General features: G+C 37.5%; 1 protein-coding gene across 1 annotated transcript; it reads right to left on the reverse strand.

The window, feature by feature from the left end:
- Nucleotides 1-735: 735 nt before the first annotated feature.
- Nucleotides 736-27,790, reverse strand: TMEM41B (transmembrane protein 41B). The gene is made up of 7 exons (XM_006872994.1): nt 27,539-27,790; nt 14,532-14,649; nt 11,971-12,099; nt 9,987-10,080; nt 9,153-9,257; nt 6,852-6,990; nt 736-932 (listed from the first exon to the last, which is right to left on the reverse strand). The coding sequence occupies exons 1-7, from the start codon at nt 27,657-27,659 to the stop codon at nt 763-765; spliced, it is 876 nt and encodes a 291-aa protein (XP_006873056.1). The 5' UTR covers nt 27,660-27,790; the 3' UTR covers nt 736-762.

A 27,790-nucleotide genomic window follows, 5' to 3' on the forward strand; every position in this document is an offset into this window, starting at 1 on the left:
AACAAAATATTATCTGAATATAAATTATTAACATCAAATATAATAGTTATTGTATCATCTCCATTTTGTATATGCACAGTGGAAATATTGTGAAAGCTGGATGAAAACAGACTAGTCAGAATTATAAATCTGAAACTAATCCATGATAAAAATCTAGAACTGAAAAAATTCACAAAATAGATGTAACTTGATATCTTTCCCATGTTCAGTGGTTCACTAAGATGCAAGATCTAAACAAAGTACCTCAAATGTAAAACGAAGAAGAAAAATGTAAATCTATTTTAAACTTGAAAGTCTATGAAAGAAGGTTGATCTTAGCCAGAACTACATATATTTTAAGAATTCAGAATCTGTTTTTTGTATATTAATTTTAATTATTAATGAAGTACAAGAGAAAAAAAACAGCCTTAAATGATCAAATCATGACTATGTATGGCTAATGAAATATAATAAACGAAATCAACCAGTTGGATCAAGAATTTCCTACCATGCTGCTGGTACTGACCTGCAGCTCCCCTTTATATAGTGATTGAGAAGATGCTCACCATAACCACTGAGAGCACTTGTCATAGGGGTATCATTTCTTTCTCTGGCACTTAAATACATTATTTTAACTGTTCAAGTGAAATTTTTATTTTATAAATTTATCCTTTCAATTGTTTAAGAGGTGATTTTAAAATATAAATGGATATGCCTGCTAATATTGAGATGATGATGAAGAGGATGATAGTGGTGGAAAAACGAATACCCAGACGACTTTTTTTACTCAAATTTCTGCTTTAGTTTTTTGTGGAAAATGGCTGGCAGGATGGAAAGAACAGCCAAAATCATCAGAACAAACACTGAGTTCCAGGAAACAGCCTCCCCCGCTGTTGTGAGCTGGTATAGTGTTGTTCCTGCTTTGATAGCTATAAAAGAGGGAGGTGCGACCCCTGAAATAAAAAATGAAAATCACATTAAAATCATTGGTTTCTATCTATACATTTTTGTGTGTGCATAAAACTTAAAGAATACAGCTAGTTCCATTTTGAAAAAAAAAAATCATAAAATATTTAAGTAATACAAGAAAATCTAAAGGATAATGAATTTTAAAACTCAAGAAAATAACTGTACAGTATTTTCAACAGTTTTTAAATAAAAGAAATGTGTATTGATCAGTTAATTTCAACTTTAGGAAAGAGTGGTGTATATGAGCAAAGTTCTAGTTTGAAGGATGATCATCAAAGCATTATGTAAATAAGGGTGGGAGGGAGTAGATAGTATTTCACAGGTTAGAGGATAGACATATGTAAGCTCAGGTGATGGGGAGGGCAATATACAAGGAGGGAGAGGGCAACAGGCAAGAAGAGGAAGCATAAGAACAATGAAGATGGGGACAACTTAGGGAGGGTAGAGGTTAAGTAGTAACTTATACACAACCTTGGAACACACAGTGTTCTGTGATACAGGGATTGAGACATAGTCTGAATGGGTAAAAAAGGTGGAAAACATGTTTAGGTTGTTTGACTGTCATGTAGATATTGGTGTTTCCTGCCTACTATTATAAAATAAACATTTAAGTGTGATAGAAATGAATGTTGGGAATTATAATTAAAGAAAAGTTTCTAAGTCTGTCTTTAGCCCTATAACTGATTGGATTTGCTAAAAGGGGAATTAGAATTTGCCAAGGGAAATAGGCTTCTTGTTAAGCTTTTGAAGAGTACGGGACCTTAGGTGGAATCCTGAACTCCACCCAGAAACCTGTGAGTTGATACACTGCCACTTGAAAAGACATGCAAACCAAACCAGAACTGCTGGGTGCACATTAGAATCTTATTAAAAGAGACATGCAGAGAGAAGAACAAACAAGATGGCAGGCAGGTAGAAGTGCAGTGAGAAGCTCCATCAGCCACAACACAGAATACTAGACCAAGCAGGCTCAGGGGATAGTCCCAGAACTCTGAACCACATCTAAAGAAATATTGAGAAAGTTGGAAGGCTTACAGCCAGTGGAGTTTGTAGCGGAAACAAGAAATCCAGCGCTTTCTAATCCAAGGTGCTCAGAGATTTACATACGTGGCAGCATCACCCAGAACTTCATCAACAAATAGAAGAGTTGAGAACAGAATAAAACTGTAAGAACAAATTCCATGGATCTGGGAGGTTAGTCTATGATCAAAACAATTACAATGTGAAAGAAGGTAAACACAGAGGAACAGAGATCTAGGTAGTAAGAAGGTCATGTAGATTATAGGATAAAATAGACTGTCTTAAATGGAGGGAAAAGTCAATGGACTATAAGGTAACCACAACAGTGGGGTTGGGGTGGGGGGTTTAGGTGGAGGTGGAGGTGGAGGAAGATAATGGTAGAGCACAGAATAAGGGCGGACACATCATAGTTCAGGTGTAGGGGAGAGTAATACAAGAAGGGGGAGGCGGCGGAAGAGCAAAGTAGATAGGGGAACACTGAGACAGGTTTGCATGGCATAGTTTGAAGAGGGAAAATAATACCAAGATGCTTGACTGTCTTATGAATATTGGTCTTCCTTGCCTACTATTGTAAAATAGACACTTGAGTGGGACAGAAAGGCATGTTGGGAAACATGATTACAGAAAACCTGTAAGCCTGTCTGCAGTCTATAACTGACTGGAATACCTAAAAGGGGTTCTAGAACTTGCCCAATGAATTACGCCTCTTGCAAAGCCTTTGCAGAGTATAGGACCTTAGGTGGAAGCCTGAACCCCATCCAGAACCTTATGAGGTGGGACATCCCTACTAGAAAGGACAAGTAACCAGCCAGGAACAGTTAGAGCAACAGAAGATACATCTTCAAAGAAAGATTATCAGGAAAAACCCAAAACAAAATGGCAGTATGACTGGCTACTACAAGAACCATGCTGTTTGCCAGGAAGCCATCAAGGCAAGCAATCAAGTTCCTTCAGGACAACCCTGCCTCTAAGACTGAAACTCAAAGGGAACACACGAGCAGGCATGTAAGCTTGCTAGTGACCACATTGGTCTACTGGTGAGTGAAAGAGGGGGAAAGGCAGCAATGAAGAAATGGACTGAGTTCAACCATGGTGCATTGACTCCTGTTGACCTGGAGATGACAGAAGAGGAAGGGCTGGTTGGTCCAAAGTGTGGTGAGACCTGTTGTTGTGTTGTTGTTATGTGCCGTGTAGTCAGTTCCGACTCATAGCGACCCTGTACAGGGTTTCCGAGGCTGTAAACCTTTACGGGAGCAAAAAGCCTCAACCTTCTCCCACGGAACAGCTGGTAGTTTTGAACTGCTGACGCTGAGGTTCGCAGCCTGATTCGTAACCACTACGCTATCAGAGCTGCTTCATGGAGGTAGTAACCCTAAATACAAACAGAGAGGGAAAGACTCTTCACATCAAGTATCAATGCTATCCCCTCTGTACATGGGGTATATACGGATGGGCAACTTAAGACATTGGCTACCTAAAATGAGGGGGCGATAAAGGCACGAAGTGACTGGCTTACAAGGTTTCAAGGGGGAGCTTAGTTTAATAGTGTGTGGGGAAAGAAAGAGTCTCCACTGAATAGTTTTCATCTTGTCTAGATGGGTCTGGTTGAAAGAGATGGGGGATAAGAGTCTTATGTTTCAATAGTGAATAATTGTTATCATGACTAATTGTGACTCTCACAATTGTAGAGGTAGAAGTTTTGTAACAAAAACAGCCGAGTGGTTAATCTTAAACAGTCCAGAAACAAAGGACCCTAGGATCATTAAGGGAGAAGAGCACAAGTGGAATGCGAGACCTTATCCAGAAAAGCAGTGCCACCAGAGATGGAGGCAGAGATGCAGACATGGAGAAAGGGAGCAGCTGAAGACTCTAGATTCATGGGAAGAGAGAGACTAAGAGCTGGCGGCCAGGAGGCAGACTTTGTAGAATGTGCCCTTTGGTGGTGTAAATTATTATATATGCCTGAGTGTTTAAAAAGAAAAGAGCTAAAGTGAACAGAGAGAAACACTGTTAACTGATGGTACATGGAGGGGATTATAAGCATTGTAATGAAATATGGTATATGATTTGTTGAATATAAAACTGATGATCTGCCCTGTAAATTTTTACTCAATACACAATAAAAAACTTAATAATAATAATAAAAAGATGCAGATAAAAAAAAAAAAAACACAAAAAAAACTAAACTGCACTGAACCATGTGGAAAAATCTCTACAAGAAAATAACCTTTCATGACTTTTGCCAAAAAAATAAAAATAAAGAGAGAAAGAGAGAGACATGCAGAAAAAAAGCAGACTGTTCGGTTGTTAGAATATCAAGCAGGCTGTTTGTTTTGGAGGCATCAAGGCAAGAAAATTCAGCTCATCAGGGACAACCCGCTTCTGAGAGTAAACCTCAAAGGGAACCTGTGAGCAGTCTAGTATGCTTGTTGGTGACCACCTGGGTCTACTTGTAAGTGGAAGTGGGGATAATGCAGCAATGAAGACATGGGCTGAGTTTGGCCATGTTCCATAGACACCTGTTGACCTAGAGATGAGAGAGAAGACGAAGGCTTGGCTGGTCTGAAGTTTATGGAGGTGTGTGAACTCGTAAGCTCATGGGCATCGACTTAGTCACTGGGAGCTAGAGCTGAGAGTGAAGCAGCCAGCTGGTCTGAAGAGGAGGGAGTCATGGATGAACTCCAGGACTTGCATCTAGTACCCATTTTACCAAGTTTGGGTGGCTAGCTGATAAGAACTCGACCAGATGAACACTGTGAGCAACTGTAAATGCTACATACAATTTGATGAACTGAACCTTTGCTTATGGATACAGTTGCTCAAAATTCCAACCAGAATGGAAAGATTATTCATATCAAAGAACAAGCTAGTTTCCTCAGTACACTGGGTTGATAGGGATGAGCAATCTAGATATTGGCTTTTAAAATTGGAGGCTGTAATGGCACGAAGTGGCTGGCTTACAAGCTTCCATGAGTGTGCTTAGGTTCAGAATGAGGGGGGTAAGGCAGAATAGTTTTTCTCTTCTGATGGATCTGGTGAAAGGAGATAGGGGATGATGCTGATAGGATTTTATGATTCATTTGTGAGTAATTGTTTAAAGGATTAATAATGATTGTCACAACTGTAATTTTCGAAGATGCGTAATTAAAAGGGGGGAGTAGTTAATCTTTCATTTCAGGAACAGATGATCCCAGGACCATCAAGAAGGAATAGCATGAGTGTAGTGTGATATCCTGTGTAGAAAAGTGGCGACAGCCGAGTTGGTGGCAGAGGCGATGGCATGGAAGATAGAGCAGCTGTGGGCTCTAGGCACATGGAATGAGTAAGGCTGTGTGTCTGCAGGCAGGAGACTGGTTTGCAGAATATACCCTTAGGACATTTAAATGAGTATAGATTTTTTGTTTTGTATGTGTCAATCAAAGATTTTTGCTTTGCTCATTTGTGAAATATAAGACCTAAAAGGGAAGGCACAGGGAGGAAGTAGGATAACTTGTAGCGAGGGGATTGTAATCATTGAGAAGAAACAAAGTATATAATTTTCTGAATGTTAAGCTGATGATCTTGTCTTTTAACCTTCACTCAAGTCACAATAAAAAAGTCTAAATAAATATAGCATTATATAAAAACTCTGCAAACAATATAAATGCTCAGAAGTAATGTTTAATAAATTGTTGCTTTGTTGTTGTTGTTGCTGTTAAGTGTCGAGTTGGACTCATAGTGACCCTGTATAGGGTTTCCAAGGAATGGCTGGTGAGCTTGAACTGCTGACCTTGTGGTCCAGTGCTTAGTCTACAGCCCCACCAGGACACTTGATTAAAAAAAGTCTAAAGTACAAATAACTCAGTACAGGATACACTGACATGGAATGATGCTCAAAACGGAGCAGGATATATCCAAGAATATGGACTACTGGTATACAGCACTGCAGGACAAGCACTGGACTAACCAAAGTTGGTAGTTCAAACCCACCAGCTGCTTCTTGGAAACTACAGGCTTGATATGAGTTGTAACAGACTCAACTGCACTTAACAGAAACATACAAGAGCAGACACAGAACAATCACATTTTATTAAACAGTAACTTTTGTCAAAGCTAACCAAATCTCCAGCTATTTGACCTGAAAAATACAGATAGAAACAAAAGTCTCCTCTGATTCGACCAGTATGACAGTATTTTTTAAAAATCCAAAACTACCCAAACTGAAATAATTTTTGTCAATGAACTGTTGTTGTTAAGTGCCTTTGAGGTGGTTCTTCTCAATGAATAAGTAGCAACAAATAAATGATTTTGGTTACTTTTTTCAAAAAGATTTATTGTTCAGATTAATTTAAACTTTAATTTATCAGATACTCAACATATGAAAAATCTGTTCATTTTGTTGGAGTCTAAAGCAAATCAACTTAAAAAGGTATAATCTTAATAAAGAAACATCAGAATTCACTACTTTCAAACCTTAAATGTAACCAAGACCTTTTGCAGATCTTAGTTTCCCTATAGTTGAGTAATACCGAAAATAAATGTTGATTTCAAATAAAAAAATAAGATAACTTTTTGACTGAAAATCAAATTAAGGCTTAATAATCCAGCACTTGAATAGAAGACAAACGAAAAATTACTCAAAAAAGGCTTCTTGTGTTTTCTCTCCAGTGAGACAAAAAATAGCGCTTAAAAGTTCCACATAATTAAAACAGTATCCAGTAGAACACGATCTTATTTAAAGAGGCAAAACAAAACACCCTATACCAACATATTCTAACAACTTCTGAGCCCTGCACTGGTACCAGGGTATTTTCATATCTGCAAAGAGCACACAATCTAGCCTGCTTACTGTTGTCAGATAAGGACACAATGAGCTCAAACAGAGTATGGACAATAGGTCTTACCTAGAAAAGTGCCAATAAAAAAAACTTTCAGTGGCACATTTATCACAGGAGAAGTAATATTAATAAACCAATTAGGCAAAAATGGCGTTATCCTCAAAAATATAATATAGTTAATAAGATGCTCTCTATGACGTTCAACCTGTGATTTAAAAAAAAAAGAATTTAAATTAAGAAAAGACCAATCTTAAAATTATAAAATACCTTATATCAAATTCTTATCCCTGATAATTCACTCAACAGAACTGGCCAAATTTATCCAAGAGAAATGATTTAAAAAGGAGCTTGAACATTACAATGAATTATTTATTCAATGTTCATTATCAGAACTAAATAACATGAAAGTTTTTCAAAATTGTGCTTTACGCTTAATCTTAAGAAAGATGGTTCTAGATGAACTTAAGTTGTGATAGCTCAACAGTAACATATTAAACTTGAAATGTCAAAATTAAACTAATACGTTAATTAGACGTAAGATACACATCAAGTACCAACTTTTTAATACCTTCAACAAATCCCCTACTATGTAAAAGGCTAGTTAGTACAGGACATTGACAAATCTAGCTAAAAAAAAAAAAATAGTGATAATTTTTATTTTACGTTTTACAATATATATCATGAGTAAAATAATAACTGGTAAGTTAAATAGGTACAATGGAAACATTTAGCTGATCAAATATAAACACTGATAAGTTTATATTTCCTTTGAATAACTAATATAGTCACAGAAAACTAAGTCATTCCAAAGATAAATATACATATAAAACTATTTTCATATTCAGTGCATAAACCTATTTTAATATTCAGTGCATTAGACCTTGTGATTCAAACTGACTGCAGTCTAGTGTACCCACAGCACCATACCAGGACTCCACATGTGGTATAGTGAGAAGAAAACTAGACTATAAGCCTAGAACCTTGCTTTATAAGTAAATGATTGTAATTTGGAGCAAAATATTTAATACCTTTTTATTTCCTAATCTGTAAAACAAAGAGCTAAGGCAGGATGATCTCTCTAAACTTACTGTGAGATTCAACAGGCTATGATTCTTCTGATTCCTTACAAAAATAAAATTCTAGTAGCAATGCTATGTTCATTTTAGAATATGTAATTTTATAACATTTTAATTTAGTTACATACGATTTTATTTTTAAATTTCAAAATGATAGTGCGTGCTACCTTTCCTACTTCTCTATTATTTTCCACAGGTGTGCTGGTAGTGCAATGGTTAAGCACTTGATGGCTAACAAAGAGGCCAATGATACCAACCCATCAGACGTTTGATGCAAGAGAAAAGACCTGAAAACCTGCTCTACACTGCCCTATCATAGAGCTGTTATGAATCAGAATTGACTTAAAAGGCAATCCACAACATTGCTACATCAATCCTTCCCATTAACTTGGGCCATACCTTATCACAAAAAGATAACTTGATTTCATTTTAAAAGAATGTGTAGTTTGGAACGAGAGAATACAACTAATTTTTTCCCAATAATGCGACGTAATATATTCCTGTACATACTGTAAAATGTATTTATATAAATATATTCTTCACAAATTTGTTCAGCTAAAAGTTTTTTCAGTCTGTTTCAACATGATATACACTGAATAAAGACCTATTAAAGTTCTAATAAGCATTTTCTTGATCTGTACATTTTTTTTTGTCATCAAGTCAATGAGCTCACATAGAGAAGGGAAGGTTATGTGAAGACAGTGGCCGAGACTGGAGTCATACAACTACAAGCTAAGGAACACCAAAGATTGCAGGAAGTCACCAGAAAATAGAAGAGGGAGGAAAGGATACTTGAGAGACAGCATGACCCTGATGCCACCTTGATTTCAGACTTTTAAAATCCAGAACTATATGAAGAGAATAAATTTCTGTTGTGTTAAAATACCCAGTTTACAACAATTTGTTACAGAAGATTTTTTTCATACCCTGGGCATCCCACTTAAAAGTACTCAAAAGATTGCCACTTAACTATGTGTCCCTGAGTTCATTTTCAAACAGCTTCTCCTGGGGCTTTTGAAAACAAGTATAGGAGCATAGCAACACAAACTGTTAACTGTACTGTAGTGCTTATATTTACCATTGCAGATCTGAGCAGATCCTGGCTAAAGGTAGCAGCCATTTCCATTGGTAAAATACATTAAAAGAGTTGGTACACAATGATAACATGCTTTACTAACACAAAATAGGTGCTCACACATGTGATCTTCTAACATGGACACTTTAGGTGCTATACACTGAACACTCAGCTAGCCAAAGAGTTAAATGAAATAATTTAGAAATACATATTTACCTGCTGGGACCATTTCATTGCTTTCTCTGTTAGATATTTATACACAACTGGTCTCCCAACTAAATAGGAGAGCATGTAGCAGAATGAGGCACCAAGTCCAGAACACTGGAAAATAAAAAGCAGTCATAAACATTTTGTATTTTTTCATGATATCCACATGGATAGTCACCTAACGAAACACCCAACTAGTTTACTTTTGCGGGGGGGGGGGGGGGTTGGAATAGAAAAGGATACTATAACCATCTCTTCTGCACAGAAGGAAGAACCTAGTCTCAAACCAAATCCTAAAGTGGTTATAACAAACTGGCACTTGTGGTTAAATTCAGTGGTAAGGGTGATAGCTAATGTTCAAAGAGACAGGCCTTTTCTATAAGAATAAAATTTGAAATGACAATTTATTTTCAACTACTATGCTTGCAACTATCTCCTTCCACCTAAACTCTGGAACTTAATTCCCTGTGTCTACCAATAGTCTTAACTGTATTAAAAAGGTAGAAAAGGCAAAAGCATAACCTTTAAATGCAATTAAGTCTATGATAATTTTAGGAGAAAAGAGGAAAGAAAAAAAAAACCTTAAGAGTCCTGGTGTGGCATTACAGGATAAGCACTGAACCGCATGGCTGGCAGTTCACATTCATCAGCCACTCCTTGGAAACTCTATACAAGGTTGCTATGAGTTAGACCTGATTCAACAACAACTACTACTCTAATATTAATTTCCTATTTAAATTAAGCAGCTTATACTAACAGATTAGTGGGACTAAGATCATCATCATTGCCATTCCATTTAAAGCTATTTTTGTCCAATCTCCCAGTTTTATTTTATATACTTACCAAACAAACAAGAAATAAGGCTAGTGGAAAGGGATAAAGAAACCCTGAGAGGATGCTGAGAAATATAGAGCCTGGAATAGCAAACGTCTGCAAACTGTTAACTTCTAAGTTAAGGATGAAAACATAATTAAATGGAATTTTTAAAAAGAAAAGATAAGTCAAACAATTTCAGTATTAAAAAATAAGACAAAATTACATACAAGTTTTTAAAAAATATGAAGTCATTAATTTCTTATCAGTAAACCTCTTAATTTGAGTATTTACGAGTCAGAGTTTCCTTTACTTATGTCCTCATTTCAATCTCCTCCTTCCCTTGGGTTCTTTCTTTCACCTTTCACTTCTTGCTCTTTCACAGGATTCCTCCTGTACAAAACCACTCAAGATATCTGCAAACTAGAATAAAAATCTAGGCTTTCCTCACGCAGGTATCCTATTCAACTTCTCATCTTCACTTTCTCACTATTAGAGTTTCTTCTTGACCCCTTGCAGTAAGCTTACCTATCCCACCATTCTATTTGAATTTCCTCCTGACCAAAATCAATGGGGCTTTTTTGTTTGTTTCTTGCAACAGGATGTTTGCTCCTATAATGATTTTGCATAAGATAAGACCTCTTGCAAGAAACTCAGGCAGCTGTACTTTTCTTCTTCTGTTTTTGTTAGGTGCCATCTAGTCAATACCAACTCATAGTGACCCTATGCACAACAGAACAAAACACTGCCTGGTCCTGGGCCAACCTCACAATTGTTGCCACCCTTGAGCCCACTGATGCTGCCACTTTGTGAATCCATCTCACTGGGGGTCTCCCTCTTTTTCTCTGACCCTCCACCTTACCAAACATGATATCCTTCTCCAGTGACTGGTCCCTCCTAACAATATGTCAGAAGTATGAGAGACGAAGTTTGGCCATCCTGGCCTCCAAGGAGCACTCTGGCTGCACTTCTTCCAAAAAAAATCTAGTTGTTCTTTTGGCAGCCCATGGCACTTTCAAATTTCTTCTAATTACATATAATTTCATGTTAAGTTTTTTCTCTCTCACCCGCAACATTCTGTGAGACATATTCTTCTCCCTTTCCTCTGATAAATTCAGTGATTTCCATGGCTTCAAAAATCACCCAAATATAATTCTATTTTCCATAAATTTTTTTGAAGTCCCCATATATTCCAACTGACACCCAAGAAATTAAAATGCTATTACAGAAATTTATAGGAGAAAAAGTTTTAATCATAAAGCTCACAAAGCAAAAGAAATTCAGGAATACACTTTGAGTGAATTAACAAAGTAACTAATTTGTCTTTTTAAAGTAAAAGCTGGTTTTAAAAATATGATGATTACTTTCACAATATGAAGAGGTAATGTCTTTTGCAAAATAAGGTAGGATTGAAATAAAAAGATAAAACCAAAATTTAATAGCTATCTAACAGATTGGAAGATAATCACCAATAGCATATGCAGTTTAAAAATATGCAGAAAGAATAAGGTTATTTTAAGTACAACTTATGTTTATTATAAAGCAAAGAAACACGTACTAAGGATTTTAAGAAACATTCATATTCTTTGTACCAACAATTCTTGTCTCAGGAATTTTCCCAAAGGAAACAACTGATTGGAAGATACAAAGCATATGAACCATGAGATTTGTAACACAGTATCTATTAAAACAAAAAAGTTAGAAATATATATCTCCAAAAGTAACAACATGATTTAAAATTATGACATGGAGACTATTCATTCAAAATAATTACTTTGAATAGAATAGAGAAAGAAAATGCTTACAAATAAGCAAAATTAAAACAAATGCTAACAAATATATGCATATATAATTACTTTAATTAAGTAGATAGAATTTTTCCAATTTAATTTTCTGAGGTTTTATTTAATCTTGTTATATATACTGCATTAACAATTTCTTAAAAGTCAAGTAGACCTTTTAAAAACTTTTTCTTGAACAAAACTAGAAAATATTTTTTTGGCTAAAAGGATACAATATATACGTAGCAAAATAAGCTACAAGTACTTGTACATAAAAGGTGTCCTTATATTTGGACAAAACTTTTCCTAGAGCCTTGGCGTCATCCATATCTCTGGGAACCTTCATGGTTACTCTTTCTTCTCTAAAGAAAGAAAATTAAAGTATAAAATTTTAAAACAGAATTTCTGCAAGATAATAACAAAGTCAAGTTCAAAATATGAAATTTTATCCAAAATGATTTGATGTCTTGATATTAATATTTAAATTGATAGTTTTTAAGTTAAAAGGTTTATAAATGATTTAATTTTAAACATTTTAATTAAAAATTTCATGAAACATCTAATCTATATATGAAAGTTCAGAATGAGTCAACCTACAGGTTAAAAGGAATACTGCAATATCAGTTTATATTTTAAATTAAATACAAGCTACAATCACTGATGCCAGAATATTAAAAACACACTTAACATCATTTTGGGTAATCTTTGTAAGTTATAGTCAATAATCAATTTCAACTAAAATTAAGTAAAATTTAAAAAGAATTCACAAGTTTATACCCTTTTTCTGGAATATCCCAATTCAAAGTTCACAAAAAAAGTAACTTTTCTCTATGAAGTCTCCTTTAAATTGCCTTGTTTGGAAATGAACAGTTGCTTATAAAAGCTTTAAATAATCATATCCGACCATCTTTGTATTTGCATACAGTATGCCCGTATGGTCATACAATGAAATTTAACTGACACTGCGAAACAGTGATAGATTGCTACTTTCCATAAAATTGGTGATGAGCGAAACTAGCTTTTCTCATTTCAACAATTTAAAACTCAGTGTGCCCAGACACCTGCATACATATGCACACATACATATATAGACATAAATTTATACAGAGAGAAAGAAACAGAATATCAAAGTACATTAATTCTCAGAGCAGGTTAGAAGCAAAGACAACCTTAATCTATAGTCTGTATACTTTCCCACTATCAAGTAGCTCTCAATTCCTTACTCCCCGATCAACAACAGAAAATATCTACATTCATTCATACTAATAATAACTAACAAATTGGCACAATGGTTAAACACTCAGCTGCTAACAAAAAAGTGGGTGATTTGAACCTACCAGTAGCTCTGCGCTGAAAAAAGAACACGGTCATTTATTCCCATAAAAATGATACCCTAGGGCAGTTCTGGTAGCGTAGTGGTTACGAATCGGGCTGCGAGCCTTAAGGTCAGCGGTTCGAAACTACCAGCCGCTCCGCGGGAGAAAGATGAGGCTTTCTACTCCCGTAAAGATTTACACCCTCGGAAACCCTGTACAGGGTCGCTATGGGTCGGACCCGACTCGATGGCACTTAACAACAACAACAACAGGGCAGTTCTATTTTGTCCTATAGAGTTGCTATCCGTTGGAACTGGCTCAATAATAACTGTTGTAGCACTGTAAGAGAAGCACTGGACTACTAACAATAGTTCCTGGAAAATCTAATACAGGGTCACTAAGAGTTGGAACTGACCTGACAGCACTAGCACTACCAACATTTCTAAGGAGCAATTACATCTATACAAGAAATCAACACTTTAAAATCAAAATAACTAAAGTTTTTTAACTATTACATTTAAGCATAAAGAATAGTGAAGGAAAATAATTAAGAAGAAGCAACAGGAATCTTCTGGTACTTTGAAATTACATCTCACAGCTATCCATTTGATTTTCATATTAAGTTGGCCCTGGTAGAAAGTCTAACTATATTCCAGTAGTCCCTCATGTAATCCAGGGCCAGCCTGATATGAAAATCAAATGGATAGCTTGTGAGATGTAATTTCAAAGATTTCTGTATTGTATTTGTCAGCATAATTGAGTCAAATTTGTTTAAAAATATCTATAGTCTTTCAATTTTTTATTTAGTGTTATTATGCTGGTTTGCTATAAAAATATTTATATATTTGATAATTGGATGTTGCTCCTGACCCTACTGGAGGTATTACATAATTTATATGGAGATAATTTATAGGAGTCCTGGTGTGGCGCTATGGGTTAGTACACTGGACTGCAAGGTTAGTTAGAGCTGCAAGGTTGGCAGTTCAAGGTCACCAGCCGCTCCTAAGAAACCCTATGGGTCGGAACTGACTCAATAACACTTAACAACAACAACAATTTCACGTTACCTTTCCAAACTGGAAAATGCTAAATTCTGAAACACATTTTACTCTAATGCCTTGGTTAAGAAATTGCGGACCTGTACAAAATATATATCTTCTACACAGTCAACTTCAATATGAAAAGTACCTATTCAGACCACATCATTTGGGAAAACAGGGAAAAGAAAAAGAGCTAAGAAACAGGAATGTGGTAAGAAGAGAAATTAATGAAAAATCTCACAGAGAGCCAAAACGCTTATTTAGAAAGAAGTCTTCAAACAAAAGTACATAGATGGCGTTGCTACAAACCATGATAATGACACACAATCACCATGACAGTTGTGTTGTTTAACAATAAGCTTAAGTTTTTAATTTTTACCCACTTTTATATATCTATAAATGTCTAGAAATGATCAGTGTCTCTTTCATTATACTTACTCACTAAGCTGGGGAAAATTTTTATATACCAGAAACATAACAAAAGCTGCAGATAAGAAAATGGACACCAATATAAGGAGTGACGTTCTTGCTGACCCAGCTTCTGCCCGGGCTTTCTCTGAAAGGAAAAAAAAACTATCATTAAGATAAATATAAGGGAAGACATTATTTCAAGTCAACAAGTAGTTTCCTTAAATGCTTTCTTCCCAGAACACAGTTCATACGTCCATCCAAAGCTTTGTACAACAGCAAATATTTACTACTTTAAAATATCTAAAGTTTATTACACAGGCGATATATTCATTTTATAAGCATGGAAAAAAATACACATAAAAAACTTCCAAACTTAAAAGACTGATTTGTTAATAAACCAAAAGAAAAAAAGAACTTTTTAATACTATAAATGCTATCACTGACTTCCAATTTTATATATCTATATTGAGAAGCACATCACTTTGTCTGTCAGTATGTCATACTGTAATAGATGGTGATGACCAGACAGGTGATCCATGGTGACCAAGTAACAGTGGGGCTTTCAAACTATGACAGACTAGGAAGAAGGAGACACAGACTATGTCTGAATAGTTAGGCACTGAAAACCTAAGAACAGCAACAAAACATATTCAGATACAGTGTCAAAGACGAACACCTCAAGTTGGAAGGCACTCAAAACACAAGTGGGAAAGAGATGTTTCCTCAAAAGCAGAGTTGGAGGACAACTCATTACAAATTTGCAATATGAATATGATACACCTTGTTTCTGAAAGCAGAGAATACCAGAAGGATGTTTACCTATGCTTTACTGACTACGCGAAGGCTTTCAATTGTGTGGATCATGACAAGCTATGGACAACACTGAGAAGTATGAGTATTCCAGAACACTTAATTGTACTTCTGAGAAATCTGTACCTGGAACAAGAAGCAGTTGTTCGAACAGAGCAGGGGAACACTGAATGGTTTAAAATTGGGAAAGTTGTGCGACAAGGTTGTGTTCTTTCACCATACTTATTCAATATGTATGCTGAGCAAATAATACGAGAAGCTGGGTTCTATGAAAAACGTGGCGTCAGGATTGGAGGAAGACTCATTAACAACCTGCGATATGCAGATGATACAACCTTGCTTGCTTAAAGTGAAGAGGATTTGAAACATTTACTGATGAAGATCAAAGAGCACAGCCTTTGTTACGGATTGCATCTCAATGTCAAGAAAACAAAAATCCTCACCACTGGACCAATAACAGCATTCTTATCAATGGAGAAAAGATTGAAGTTGTCAAGGACTTCATTCTTCTTGGATCAACTATCAACACTTGCAGAAGCAGCAGTCAAGCGATCAGACGATGTATTGCATTGGGCAAATCTGCTGCACAGGAACTTTTTGAAGTATTGAAGAACAGAGATGTCAGCTTGAGGACTAAGGTACACCTGACCCAAGCTATGGTATTTTCAATAACCTCATATGGATGCGAAAACTGGACACTGAGTAAGGAAGATCGTAGAAGAATTGATGCCTTTGAGTTGTGGTGTTGGAGGAGAATACTGAAAGTGCCATGGACTGCCAAAAGAACCAATAGATCTGTTTTGGAAGAAGTGCAGCCAGAGTGCTCCTTGGAGCCAAATGGCTAAGCTTTGTCTCTCATACTTTAGACATATTGTCTGGAGGGAATAGTTGCTGGAGAAGGATGTCATTCTGGGTAAGGTGGAGGGTCAGAGAAATAGAGGAAGACCCCCAACGAGATGGATTGGCCAGGTGGCATCATTGATGGACTCAAGTGTGGCAGCGGTAGTGAGGTTGGCCCAGGATCTGACATTGTTTCGTTCTGCTGTGCATGGGGTCACTATGAGTCGGTTCCGACTCGATGGCACCTGACAACAAACAACACCACCTTGTTTGCTAGAAGCAAAGAGGACTTAAAATATTTACTAATGAATCAAAGACTACAGCCTTCTGTATGGATTGCGCCCCAATATAAAGGAAAATCCTTACAACTGGGCCAATAAATAACATCTTAATAAATGGAGAAAAGCTTGAGGTTGTCAAAGACTTCATTTTGCTTGGATCCACAATGAATACCATGAAAGTAGCCATCAAGAAATAAAATGATGTATTGTAATAGGCGAATCTTCTGCAAAAGACCTCTATAAAATGTTCAAGAGCAAAGATATTAGTTAGAGGATTAAGGTGCGTCTGCCCCAAATGATGGTTATTTTCCATTGCCTCATGTGCATGTGAAAGTTGGACACTTAATAAGGAAGACCATAAAAGAATCAATGCATTTGAATTATGGCATTGTAGAAGAACATTAAAAATATCATGGACTGTCAGAAGAACATTCAAATCTGGATGACGGGACTTCATCTTTCATACTTTATAGATGTTATCAGGACGGACCAGTGTCAGGAGAAGGACATCACAGTTGGTAAAGTGGAGGGTCAGTGTAAAAGAGGAAGAACCCTAACAAGATGGATTGGCACAGTAGCATCAGTAATGAACTCAAGTGTAACAAGAATTGTGAGGATTGCGCAGGACCAGGTAGCGCTTTATTGTCTTGTGCATAAGGTCACTATGAGTCAGAACTGACTTGATGGCACCGAACAACACACAGAAGTGAATGGGCATATGTTTTACTTTAGTAAATATTGCCCACCAGTTGAGGGTATCACAGGACCAGGTAGTGTTTTATTCTATTATACATAGTGTTACTTTGAGTTAGAAACTAATCTATGTCACTTAACAACATCAGTATTTTGGGAAGGTTGGTGACTTAATCTTAGGAGAGATTAATTTATCAAGTACTTCAACTGTCAAAAGAATCCAGAGTCACCAATCCAACTGGTAAATGTTGTACTTTCTCCTTACCGCCAAGGATTTTGGCATGTAAACTGAACTTAAATTTTAGGGATGGTTCCATGATTCTAAGAATGAGACAGTTTGTTTGCATTCCCTTACAAAGTAATCTCAGTGTTACCTTAAAAATGACATGCTAGATATAAGAATGGAATGAAATCCAGAAAGCAGCAAGCAGAAGAATGAGGCGGTCACCAGTAGAGGAAGCCATGATTGCTTATTAACATAATACTCACTGAAGAGGAGGTGTTTCAATTTTCATTACCTACATTTACTGTTGGTGGTGTTGTTAGTTGCCATCCAGTTGGTCCTACCTCCTAGCAAGCCTAGGTATAACAGAAAAAAACACTGCCCAGTCCTGTGCCATCCTCACATTTGTTGCTATGACTGAGCCCACTGCTGCTGCCACTGTGCCAATCCATCTTCCTGGGGATCTGGCTTTTTTTCAAAGACCCTCCATTTGATGTCCCTACCAAGCATGATGTCCCTCTCCAGGAGGATTGGTCCCTCCTGATAATACAGCCGAAGTATACAAGAAGTCTCACTGTCCAGGTTTCAAAGAAGCATTTTAGCTGTACTTCTTCCAACACAGATCTGTTTTGTTCTTCTGGCAGTCCACGGCACCTGAATTCTTCTCCAACACCATATCTCAAATGCATCAATTCCCTTGTCTTCCTTAGTCACTGTTCAACTTTCACATGCATATGAGGCTTGGGTCAGGCACACCTTAGCCTTCAAACTAACACCGTTGCTCTTGAAAACTTTAAAGAGCTGATCTGCCCAATCCAATACGTCATTTGATTTCTTGACAGCTGCTTCCATGAGATTTGGTAGTGGATCCAAGCAAAATGAAGTATTTCACAACTTCAATCTTTTCTCCATTTACCATGATCTTATTTATGGTCCAGGAGTCCTGGTGTGGCGATATGGGTTAATGCATCAGGCTGCAAAGCTGTTTGAACTGCAAGGAAGACAATTTAAGTTCACCAGCTGCTCCTTGAAAACCCTATACAGGGTCACTATGGGTCGGAACCGACTCAATGGCACTTAACAACAACATTTATGGTCCAGTTGTGAGTATTTTTGTTTTATTTTATATATTATACTAAATATACACTGTTAACATTCAAGGGGTAGAAAAAAATGATAAGACTTTATTATTTCTAGTTTTCTGAGAACTTTGAGGACAAAGGACCCAAGTCATGGTATTTTCAATTGCCTCAATGTATAAGGGGGTTCCAAAAAGCTGGAAACATGGAATTAAAGATAATGGAACTTTTCCATTAATATTCTGAAACACCCTTGTACATGGTAAAGGATTGTAAGAGAAGAACATATTTGAATTATGGTGTTGGTAAAGAATATTGAATATACCATGGAAGAAACGTGTGCGACAGGGTTGTATTCTTTCACCATACTTATTCAACCTGTATGTTGAGCAAATAATCCAAGAAGCTGGCTTATATGAAGAAAAACGTGGCATCAGGATTGGAAGAAGACTCATTAACAACCTGCAATATGTAGATGATACAACCTTGCTTGCTGAAACTGAAGAGGACTTAAACCATTTACTGATGAAGATCAAAGAGCACAGCCTTCCATATGGATTACATCTCAATGTAAAGAAAACAAAAATCCTCACCACTGGACCAATAAACAGCATTCTTATCAATGGAGAAAAGACTGAATTTGTCAAGGATTTCATCCTTCTTGGAACAACTATCAACACTCATGGAAGCAGCAGTCAAGAAATCAAACGATGTATTGCATTAGGCAAATCTGCTGCACAATACCTTTTTAAAGTGTTGAAGAGCAAGATGTCAGCTTGAGGACTAAGGTGCACGTGACCCAAGCCATGGTGTTTTCAATAACCTCATATGCATGTGAAAGCTGGACAGTGAATAAGGAAGATCGTAGAAGAATTGATGCTTTTGAGTTATGGTGTTGGAGGAGAATATTATTCACAGTGCTATGGGCTGCCAAAAGAACAAAGAGATCAGTGTAAGAAGTGCAGTCAGAGTGCTCCTTGGAGGCTAGGATGGCCAAACGTTGTCTCTCATACTTCAGACATATTATCAGGAGGGACCAGTTGCTGGAGAAGGATATCATGTTTGCTAAGGTGGAGGGTCAGAGAAAAAGAGGACAACCCCCAACGAGATGGATTGGCCAGGTGGCAGCATCACTGGACTCAAGCATGGCAACAATAGTGAGGTTGGCCAAGGATCAGGCAGTGTTTCATTCTGTTGTGCATAAAGTCGCTATAGGTTGGTGGCACCTAACAATAACAACAATCAAAAGAATGGACAAATCTGTCTTGGAAGAAGAACAGCTACAACGCCACTTAAAAGTAAGGATGGTGAGGCTTCTTACACACTTTGGACATATAACCAGAAAAAACTAGTGCCTGAAGAAGGACATTATGCTTGGTAAAGCAGAGGATCATCAAAAAAAGGAAGACTCTCAAAAAGATCAACGGACACAGTGACAGCAACAATGAGTTCAAACATAGAAGAGATTGTGAGGATGGTGCAGGACTGGACAATAGTGTACATCAAGTCAGAACCAACTTGACGGTACCTAACAACAACACTTAAGAATGGAGCCACCACTATGTACCTTCTCTAACAATTGCACATAACTTTCACACGTTTTTATAAAGTACCCTAAACAACAAAGTAAAGGATTATCTGTATTCTTTTTTCATTAATTTTACAAATATTTCTTCATTAAAGTTTACAGAAACTAACATTCTCCCCGTATCGATCAAAGGGTCTAATCTCAATGCAGTTCTACTGTTACAATGATGCTCCAGCATTCTACCCTTCATTAAATACAGCGATGAAGTGGCCCAAGATTAACTACTTGACCCAAGTAAAAAGAGTTCATCATTGGCATATCAGATTTTCTCTTGAGAACTTGAACTAAGAGAAAGAGACATTGTTGCCCAGGCATAGTGTGCCTTCAGGCTGAAAAGTCACACAGTAGAGACCAAAGTCAATGATATGGCAACATGTAAGGAGTCCTGGTGTGGTGCTGTAGGATAAGCACTGGACTGCTATCCGCAAGGTTGACAGTTCAAACAAAAAAACCACTCCTCAGAAATCCAAAAGAGTCACTATGAATTGGAACGAACTCGATAGTACTTAACAACAACAACAATATATAAAAATGCTGTAATAAGATAAGGAATAAAATGAAGTTTATCTTTTATTTAGTCAAGGCTTTTTGGTTGAAAGGAGCATATCAGTTTAAACAAGCACAAATAAAAGTGTCTGAACTGCTGATCTTGTGGTTCGCAGTCCAGTGTTTACCGTACAGTGCCACACCAGGACCCTTTTATAGCTGCTAATCAAACAGTCAGTGACTGAAACCCACCAGTCACTCTGCGGGAAGAAGATGTGGTAGTCAGCTTCCATAAAGAGTACACCCTTAGCAATACTGTGGAGCAATTTTACTGTGCCCTGTAGAGGTGATATGTGTTGGAAATGACTCGATGGCAGTGGGTTTGTTTTGGGGGTTTTATTTTTTGTTTTGTTTTACAACTGAATTAGTAAAAGTTTGCTAAATTCTTTGAACATATAGTGATAGAATCCATTTAGCTCCTTGCTACTCAAAAGTGTATTCTATAAACTAGATGAATCAGCATCATCAGAAAGCATGTCAGATTCTTAGGCCCCCTTCCAGACTTACTGAATCATCTTAACAAGATAACTAAATGATTTGCATATACAATGAATCTTGAGAAACACCAGTTCTGACTCATAGCGACCCTGTTCCAAGGAGCTACTGGTAGGGTTGAAATGCTGACCTTGCAGCCACAATAGGACTCCATTCACCTATTTTATACATAAATACATAGAGGCCCAAAGGAAGCAACATTATTTTAAAAAAACAAATAACCTAAGCAACCAAACCACCACCTGTCTGTCATTTTGTCATACTGTGGTTGCTTGTGAGTTACTGTGACTCTGGAAGCTATGCCACCGTATTTGAAATACCAGCAGGGTCACCCATAGTGGACAGGTTTCAGATGAGCTTCCAGATGTAGACAGACTAGGAAGGAGTGACGACTACTTCTGAATATTTAGTCACTGAAAACCTTATGAATAGCAGAGAAACACTCTTAGATACAGTGTCAAAAAATGAGCCCCTCACGTTGGAAGGCACTCAAAATGCGACTGGGGAAGAGTTGCCTCCTCAAAGTAGAGTTGACCGTAATGACACAAATGGAGTTAAGCCCGTGGGAGAAAAACTCACAGGACCTTCATTTGCTGATGGGGCACAATTCAAAATGAAGAGAAACAGCTGTAAACATCCATTAATAATCAGAACATGGAATGTATGAAGTATGAATCTAGGAAAATTGGAAATTGTCAAAAATGAAATGCAACGCATAAACATTAGTATCTTAGACATTAGTGAGCTGAAATGGACTGGTATTGGCCATTTTGAATCTGACAACACATGGTTTACTATGCCGGGAACAACAAATTGAAGAGGAATGGCGTTTGCAGTCATTGTCAAAAAGAACAGATAGAGATCAGTCATGAGGTACAATGCTGTCTGTGATAGGATAATAACCATGCGCCTACAGGGAAGCCCAGTAAACACCACAATTATTCAAATTTACACACGAACCACTAGAGCCAGTGAGGATGAAATAGAAGAACTCTACCAACTTCTTCAATCTGAAATTGATCAAATATGCAATCAAGATGTATTGATCATTATTGGTGATTGGAATGCAAAGGTTGGGAGCAAAGAGGAAGGATCAGTGGATGGAAAATATGGCCTTGGTGATAGAGACGATGCTGGAGATTGCATGATAGAATTCTGCAAAATCAAGGATTTATTTCTTTCAAATACTTTCTTTAGACTGCATAAGAGATGATTATACACATGGACCTTGCCAGATGGAATACACAGAAATAAACTGACTACATCCACAGAAAGAAATGATGGAAAAGCTCCATGTCATCAGTCAAAACAAGGCCAAGGGCAGATTGTGGAACAGACCATCAATTGTTCATATGCAAATTCAAACTGAAGCGCAAGAAAATGAAGGCAAGTCCCTGAGAGCCTTGAATATATCCCACCTGAATTTAGTGATCATCTGAAGAACAGATTTGATACTCACTTACCATTTCTCAAACTGAAACAACTGTAGAAAAAATTCAAGCCTTGACTTACAATACTGAGTGATCCTATAGTGAAAATATCAACGGATACATGAATCATTAAAAAAAGAAGAAAGACATTATATTATAAAATAGACACTGGAGGGGGAGAGAAAGGAATAGCGAAAAGCATCACCATAGAAAGCTTGTAAGTCCATCTTCTGCCTATAACTGACTGGAATACCTAAAATGGGGCTACAACGTGCCCAGTGAAGGAGGCTTCCTGCGGCGCCTCTGCAATACATAAGACTATAGGTGGAAGCCTGAACCACATCCACTTTTCCAGAGATGGGAAATTCCCACTTGAAAGAACAAGCAGACCAGCCTGGAGTGGCTAGAAAAACAGAAGATACTTCTTGAAAGAAAGACCTACAGGAAAATTATAAAACAACATAGGCAGACAGATTGTTACTACAAAAACAAGCAACATGCTTGCCCAGGAAACATCAAGGCAAGTGGTCGGGTCCCCTCAGTGCAAACCTCCTTCCAAGACTAAGACTCAATGGTAAAGATTTACAGCCTCAGAATCCCTGTTCAGGGTAACTATGGGTCCGAACCGACTCCACAGCACATAACCAACTAACCTCAGGGTCAGCAGTTCGAAACTACCAGCTGTTCCGCTGGAGAAAGACGAGGCTTTCTACTCCCGTAAAGATTTACAGCCTTGGAAACCCTATACAGGGTCACTAGAAGTCAAAACCAACTCCATGGCACATAACAATAACAACAACAATAATAAGAGCATGAGCCCTGTTTCATTCTGTTGTGCATACTTGGAACCAACTCAATGGCACCTAATAACTAACAGGCTTATCAAAGTGAATACCAAGACTTTTAATCGTAGTGCTAGAACAAGGATTCTCAAAATTAATAAGCATTTTGTTTACCTTGGACCTTCAAGAAAAATCAACCTTTAAGATAAAGCTAGCATAAAATAAAGAAGCCAAGATATGATGAAAATCTGGCAAAGAACAAGGCACCTGGAATTGATGGAATAAATATTGAAATCTTTCAAGAAAGTGAGGCGGCACAGAGGCACTCACTCATCTCTGCCAAGAAAGTTGGACGACAACTATCTAGCAGATTGATTGGAAGAGATCCGTATTTGTGCCCATTCCAAAGAGAGGTGACCCAATGGAATGCAGAAATCATCAGACAATCTCTTTGATATCCCATGTGAGTAAAGTTTTTCTAAAGGTAATACAGGAACAGCTACAATCATACATTGACAGAGAACTTCCAGAGGTTCAAGCATGATTCAGAAGAGGCCATGGGACCAGGGATATCATTGCTAATGTCCAGTGGACCTTGGCTGAAAGCAGAGAGTATCAGAAAGTTTACCTGTGCTTTACTGTCTACGAAAAGGCTTTCGATTATGTGGATTATGACAAGCCATGGACAACATTGCAAAGTATGAGTATTCCGGAACACTTCATTGTGCTCATGAGGAATCTGTACCTGGACCAAGAAGCAGTTGTTCAAACAGAACATGGAAACACTGAATGGTTTAAAATTAAAAAAGGTGTGTGACAAGGTTGTATTCTTTCACCATACTTATTCAACCTGTATGCTGAGCAAATAATCTGAGAAGCTGGGTTCTATGAAGAAAAATGTGGCATCAGGATTGGAGGAAGACTCATTAACAACCTGTGATATGCAGATGATACAACCTTGCTTGCTGAAACCGAAGAGGACTTAAAACATTTACTGATAAAGATCAAGAGCACAGTCTTCGGTATGGATTACATCTCAATATAAAGAAAACTAAAATCCTCACCACTGGACCAATAAACAACATTCTTATCAGTGGAGAAAAGATTGAAGTTGTCAAGGACTTCATTCTTCTTGGATCAACTATCAACACTCACGGAAGCAGCAGTCAGGAAATCAAATGACATATTACATTAAGCAAATCTGTTGCATAAGACCTTTTTAAAGTGTTGAAGAGCAAAGATGTCAGCTTCAGGACTAAGGTTCGTCTGACCCAAGCTATGGTATTTTCAATAACCTCATATGCATGCGAAAGCTGGACATTGAATAAGGAAGACCGTAGAAGAATTGATGCTTTTGAATTATGGTGTTGGAGGAGAATACTGAAAATGCCATAGGCTGCCAAAAGAACCAATAGATGCGTTTTAGAAGAAGTACAGCCAGAGTGCTCCTTGGAGGTCAAATTGACCAAACTTCGACTCTCATACTTCAGACATATTGTCAGGAGGGACCAGTCACTGGAGAAAGATATCATATTTGATAAGGTGGAGGATCAGAGAAAAAGAGGAAGACCTCCCAATGAGATGGATTGGCCAAGTGGCAGTATCGATGGACTCAAGCATGGCAACAGTAATGAGGTTGGCTCAGGATCAGGCCGTGTTTCGTTCTGCTGTGCTATGGGTAGGTATCGACTTGATGGCACCTAACAACAACAACAACCATGATACTGTATTGGTCACAAGTCTTCAAAGTAGTTCCCAGATCTTACAGATCATGGCAAGTAGTATACTAAACGCACCAAGTACTGCCTATAGCATGTAAAATATTTCACATATTCTAGGATAAAATTAAATACTTAAGCAAATAAAAGAGATGTAGCTATATCAGTTAACAAAATGCAAATTTATTTGAAGTGTCATGAAGTTTATAGGACCTTATTATGTATTTCTCAACCAAGAATTACAAAATGCTTATTTTTCCTTCAAAACCTTTCCATTTTTTTTCACTGTCAGGTGGCCAACATTTATAAAACAATAACAAAAACTGCTTTTCATAACCTAAAAATTTAGTTGCTAAGTAGTTAGCAGGAGCTCTGGTGACCCAGTGGTTAAGTGCTTGGCTGCTAACCATAAGATTAGCAATTTAAACCCACCAACACCAATGGGGGAGAAAAATCTACATCTGTAAAAGAGTATAACTTTGGGAATCCTATGGGACAGTTTGTTTGCTTGCTTATAGGGCATTATTATGAAGCAACTCCATAGTAACAGGTTTGGTTTTTCTAGTTTAAAGTAGTTAAGTAGCTAATATCATCACATCAACAGCTTAATGACTCCCAGAAGGTGACCCAGATACTTAATGTAATGTAAGGGGCAAACAAAATCTTGCAGATAAAGAGAATTCTTTGCATTAGACAGAGACACCCATACAAACAGAATAAACTAGAATTCTTAATAAACAGGATAGATCAAAATTTCTTTTGCCTAGTACTTAACACCCACAATCTGGCACCAATCCAAACATGGCCAACCTTATCTCAACAACTACCCAACAGAAATTCTCCACTCCAGAAACATTAATTTCTTTACTGACATAGTATAAGGTTCACACTAAGCTTCAAACCCACTATATCCCCTTCCCTCTCCAGAATTTCCTTCTCTCCTCTCTACTTAAGATTTTTCCATGAAGTTTATATCAATCTCTTCCCTCTAACTTCCTATAGAAATGTAGTCTGAAGGATATATTTTGACAGCATCATAAAAAGAATTTCTATGTTGAAAGAGTTTTTATAATGATAAAATAAAATGGACAATTATAAAAGCATTTTGAAAAGTTTTGAGATTTTATTTTCTGATTGCTATTTTTGTTAGGTGCTATCAAGTTGGTTCTAACTCAAAAGTATCCCTGTACAGGGTTTCTGAGGCTGTAAATCTTTTTTTTTAACAAGTCTTTTTCTCCCTAGAATAGGCTGGTGGGTTTTGAATTGCTAACCTTGTAGTTAGCAGTCCAACACTCATGTTTTCTGAATAACTAAAGATTTTTTAAAAAACAGTGACAAAACAAATTATTTCAAACCAAATACAATCTTTATGGACACTGTCCATGGAAACACTTTCTTGGGAAATCCAGACCTTGAATGATTGTCAGTGTCAGTAGTAACATCTTTAAAACAATATTCCTTTAATGTAGATTTATACCTCAAAACAATTCATTTCTAGACTTTTGAAGTTATTTGGCTCGTTGTCTATAAAATGGGAAGATGCCCAAATAAATAAAACTTCAAGAGCCAAATTAGATTGGTGGAGATATTTTAAGTTATTTGAAAATATATTAACACTTTCTGTTACACATTCTTAGAGACACTCTCCTACTTGTCATTGGTGGTGTGAGTGTGCAGCAAACTATGCATCATTTGTTTGTATCACTTAAAAGCATCTAAAAAGCTTAATCATTTCAACTGCTGAGAAGACATGCCAAGATGGAATAAAAATTATTTAGTTTCTAGGTATGTTGCTGTTCGTTGTTAAAGTGCTTTCAAGTCGACTGCAACTCATAGTAATCGTGTATAGGGTTTTCTAGGAGCGGCTGGTGGTTTCCAACCACTGACCTTTGAGGTTAGCAGTCCAGCGCTTATTCTACAGCACCACATCAGGACTCCCTAAGAAATGCCAGGATGGTGTACCGGGCAGCTTGAGAACGAAAGACCTTAGTTAGCTATAATAGTAATTGTTAACATGAGCAGCCCAACGCTTAACCTACTCTATGCTACCAGGGTTTCTTGTAGGTACTACTATTACTATCCCCATTTTACAGCTGAGACATTGAGTTTTTGAAACCTAAGAAGTCCAAGGTCACAAGTAGTTGGGCGAGGACTCACACCCAGGTGTTTCTGTCACCAAAGTCCCTGCTCTTAACTATCACTTTACTAATCTGGCTTTGTGACTTCGTTAATCATATACCAACCTAGGACGTCAGTTCCTCATCTGCAAAAATAAAGCAACGAATGCTAAAATTCCTCCTAGCCATATAAAGCTTCTATATTATCATCTATATAATTTCCCTAGGCGTCAACAAACAAAGCACTGTCATTCCTTCTTTCAAGTGGATTCAATCTAACAAGCATTACTACGCACCTTACGATGGACAGCAGCTGGCCCCTATTCTCCCCTCAACCACCCGGACCGTCTAGGGTCCTTTCCCCTCCGGAATCCCTCTTGGAATGCTCATGCCTCTGGGCTAGCCCCATCTGTGGTCCCCGGGGCTACTCACCTTTCAAGTGGTCTCCGCTACCCTGTGCCACGGGAGCCTTCGTCCCCGCTGCCCGGTCCTCAGTTGGGGTCGTATGGAGTGTCCCAGTCTGCGATCGTTCCGCAACACTGCCTTTCGCCATGGTTGCTGCAGGGAAGGTGGAAGGAGTGGGGTAATGCCGCAGCCCCTTAATAACAAACAATTGAGCTGCAGGCTCTTTACAAACTCTGGCGCCAAAGCCTAAGCCACTTCCGGAACGACCTCCTTACCTGA

This window comes from Chrysochloris asiatica, unplaced genomic scaffold, assembly GCF_000296735.1.
Source record: "Chrysochloris asiatica unplaced genomic scaffold, ChrAsi1.0 scaffold00219, whole genome shotgun sequence".
Lineage (NCBI taxonomy): Eukaryota > Metazoa > Chordata > Mammalia > Afrosoricida > Chrysochloridae > Chrysochloris > Chrysochloris asiatica.

Excerpts from the sequence above, each read along its gene's own strand:
- TMEM41B (XM_006872994.1), bottom strand. The coding sequence starts at position 27,659 with ATGGCGAAAGGCAGTGTTGCGGAACGATCGCAGACTGGGACACTCCAT. Across the intron at positions 12,100-14,531 it reads AATTTTCCCCAGCTTAGTGA|AGAAGAAAGAGTAACCATGA; the intron begins GTAAGTATAATG and ends TTCTTTCTTTAG. Across the intron at positions 6,991-9,152 it reads CAATGAAATGGTCCCAGCAG|GTTGAACGTCATAGAGAGCA; the intron begins GTAAATATGTAT and ends TTTAAATCACAG.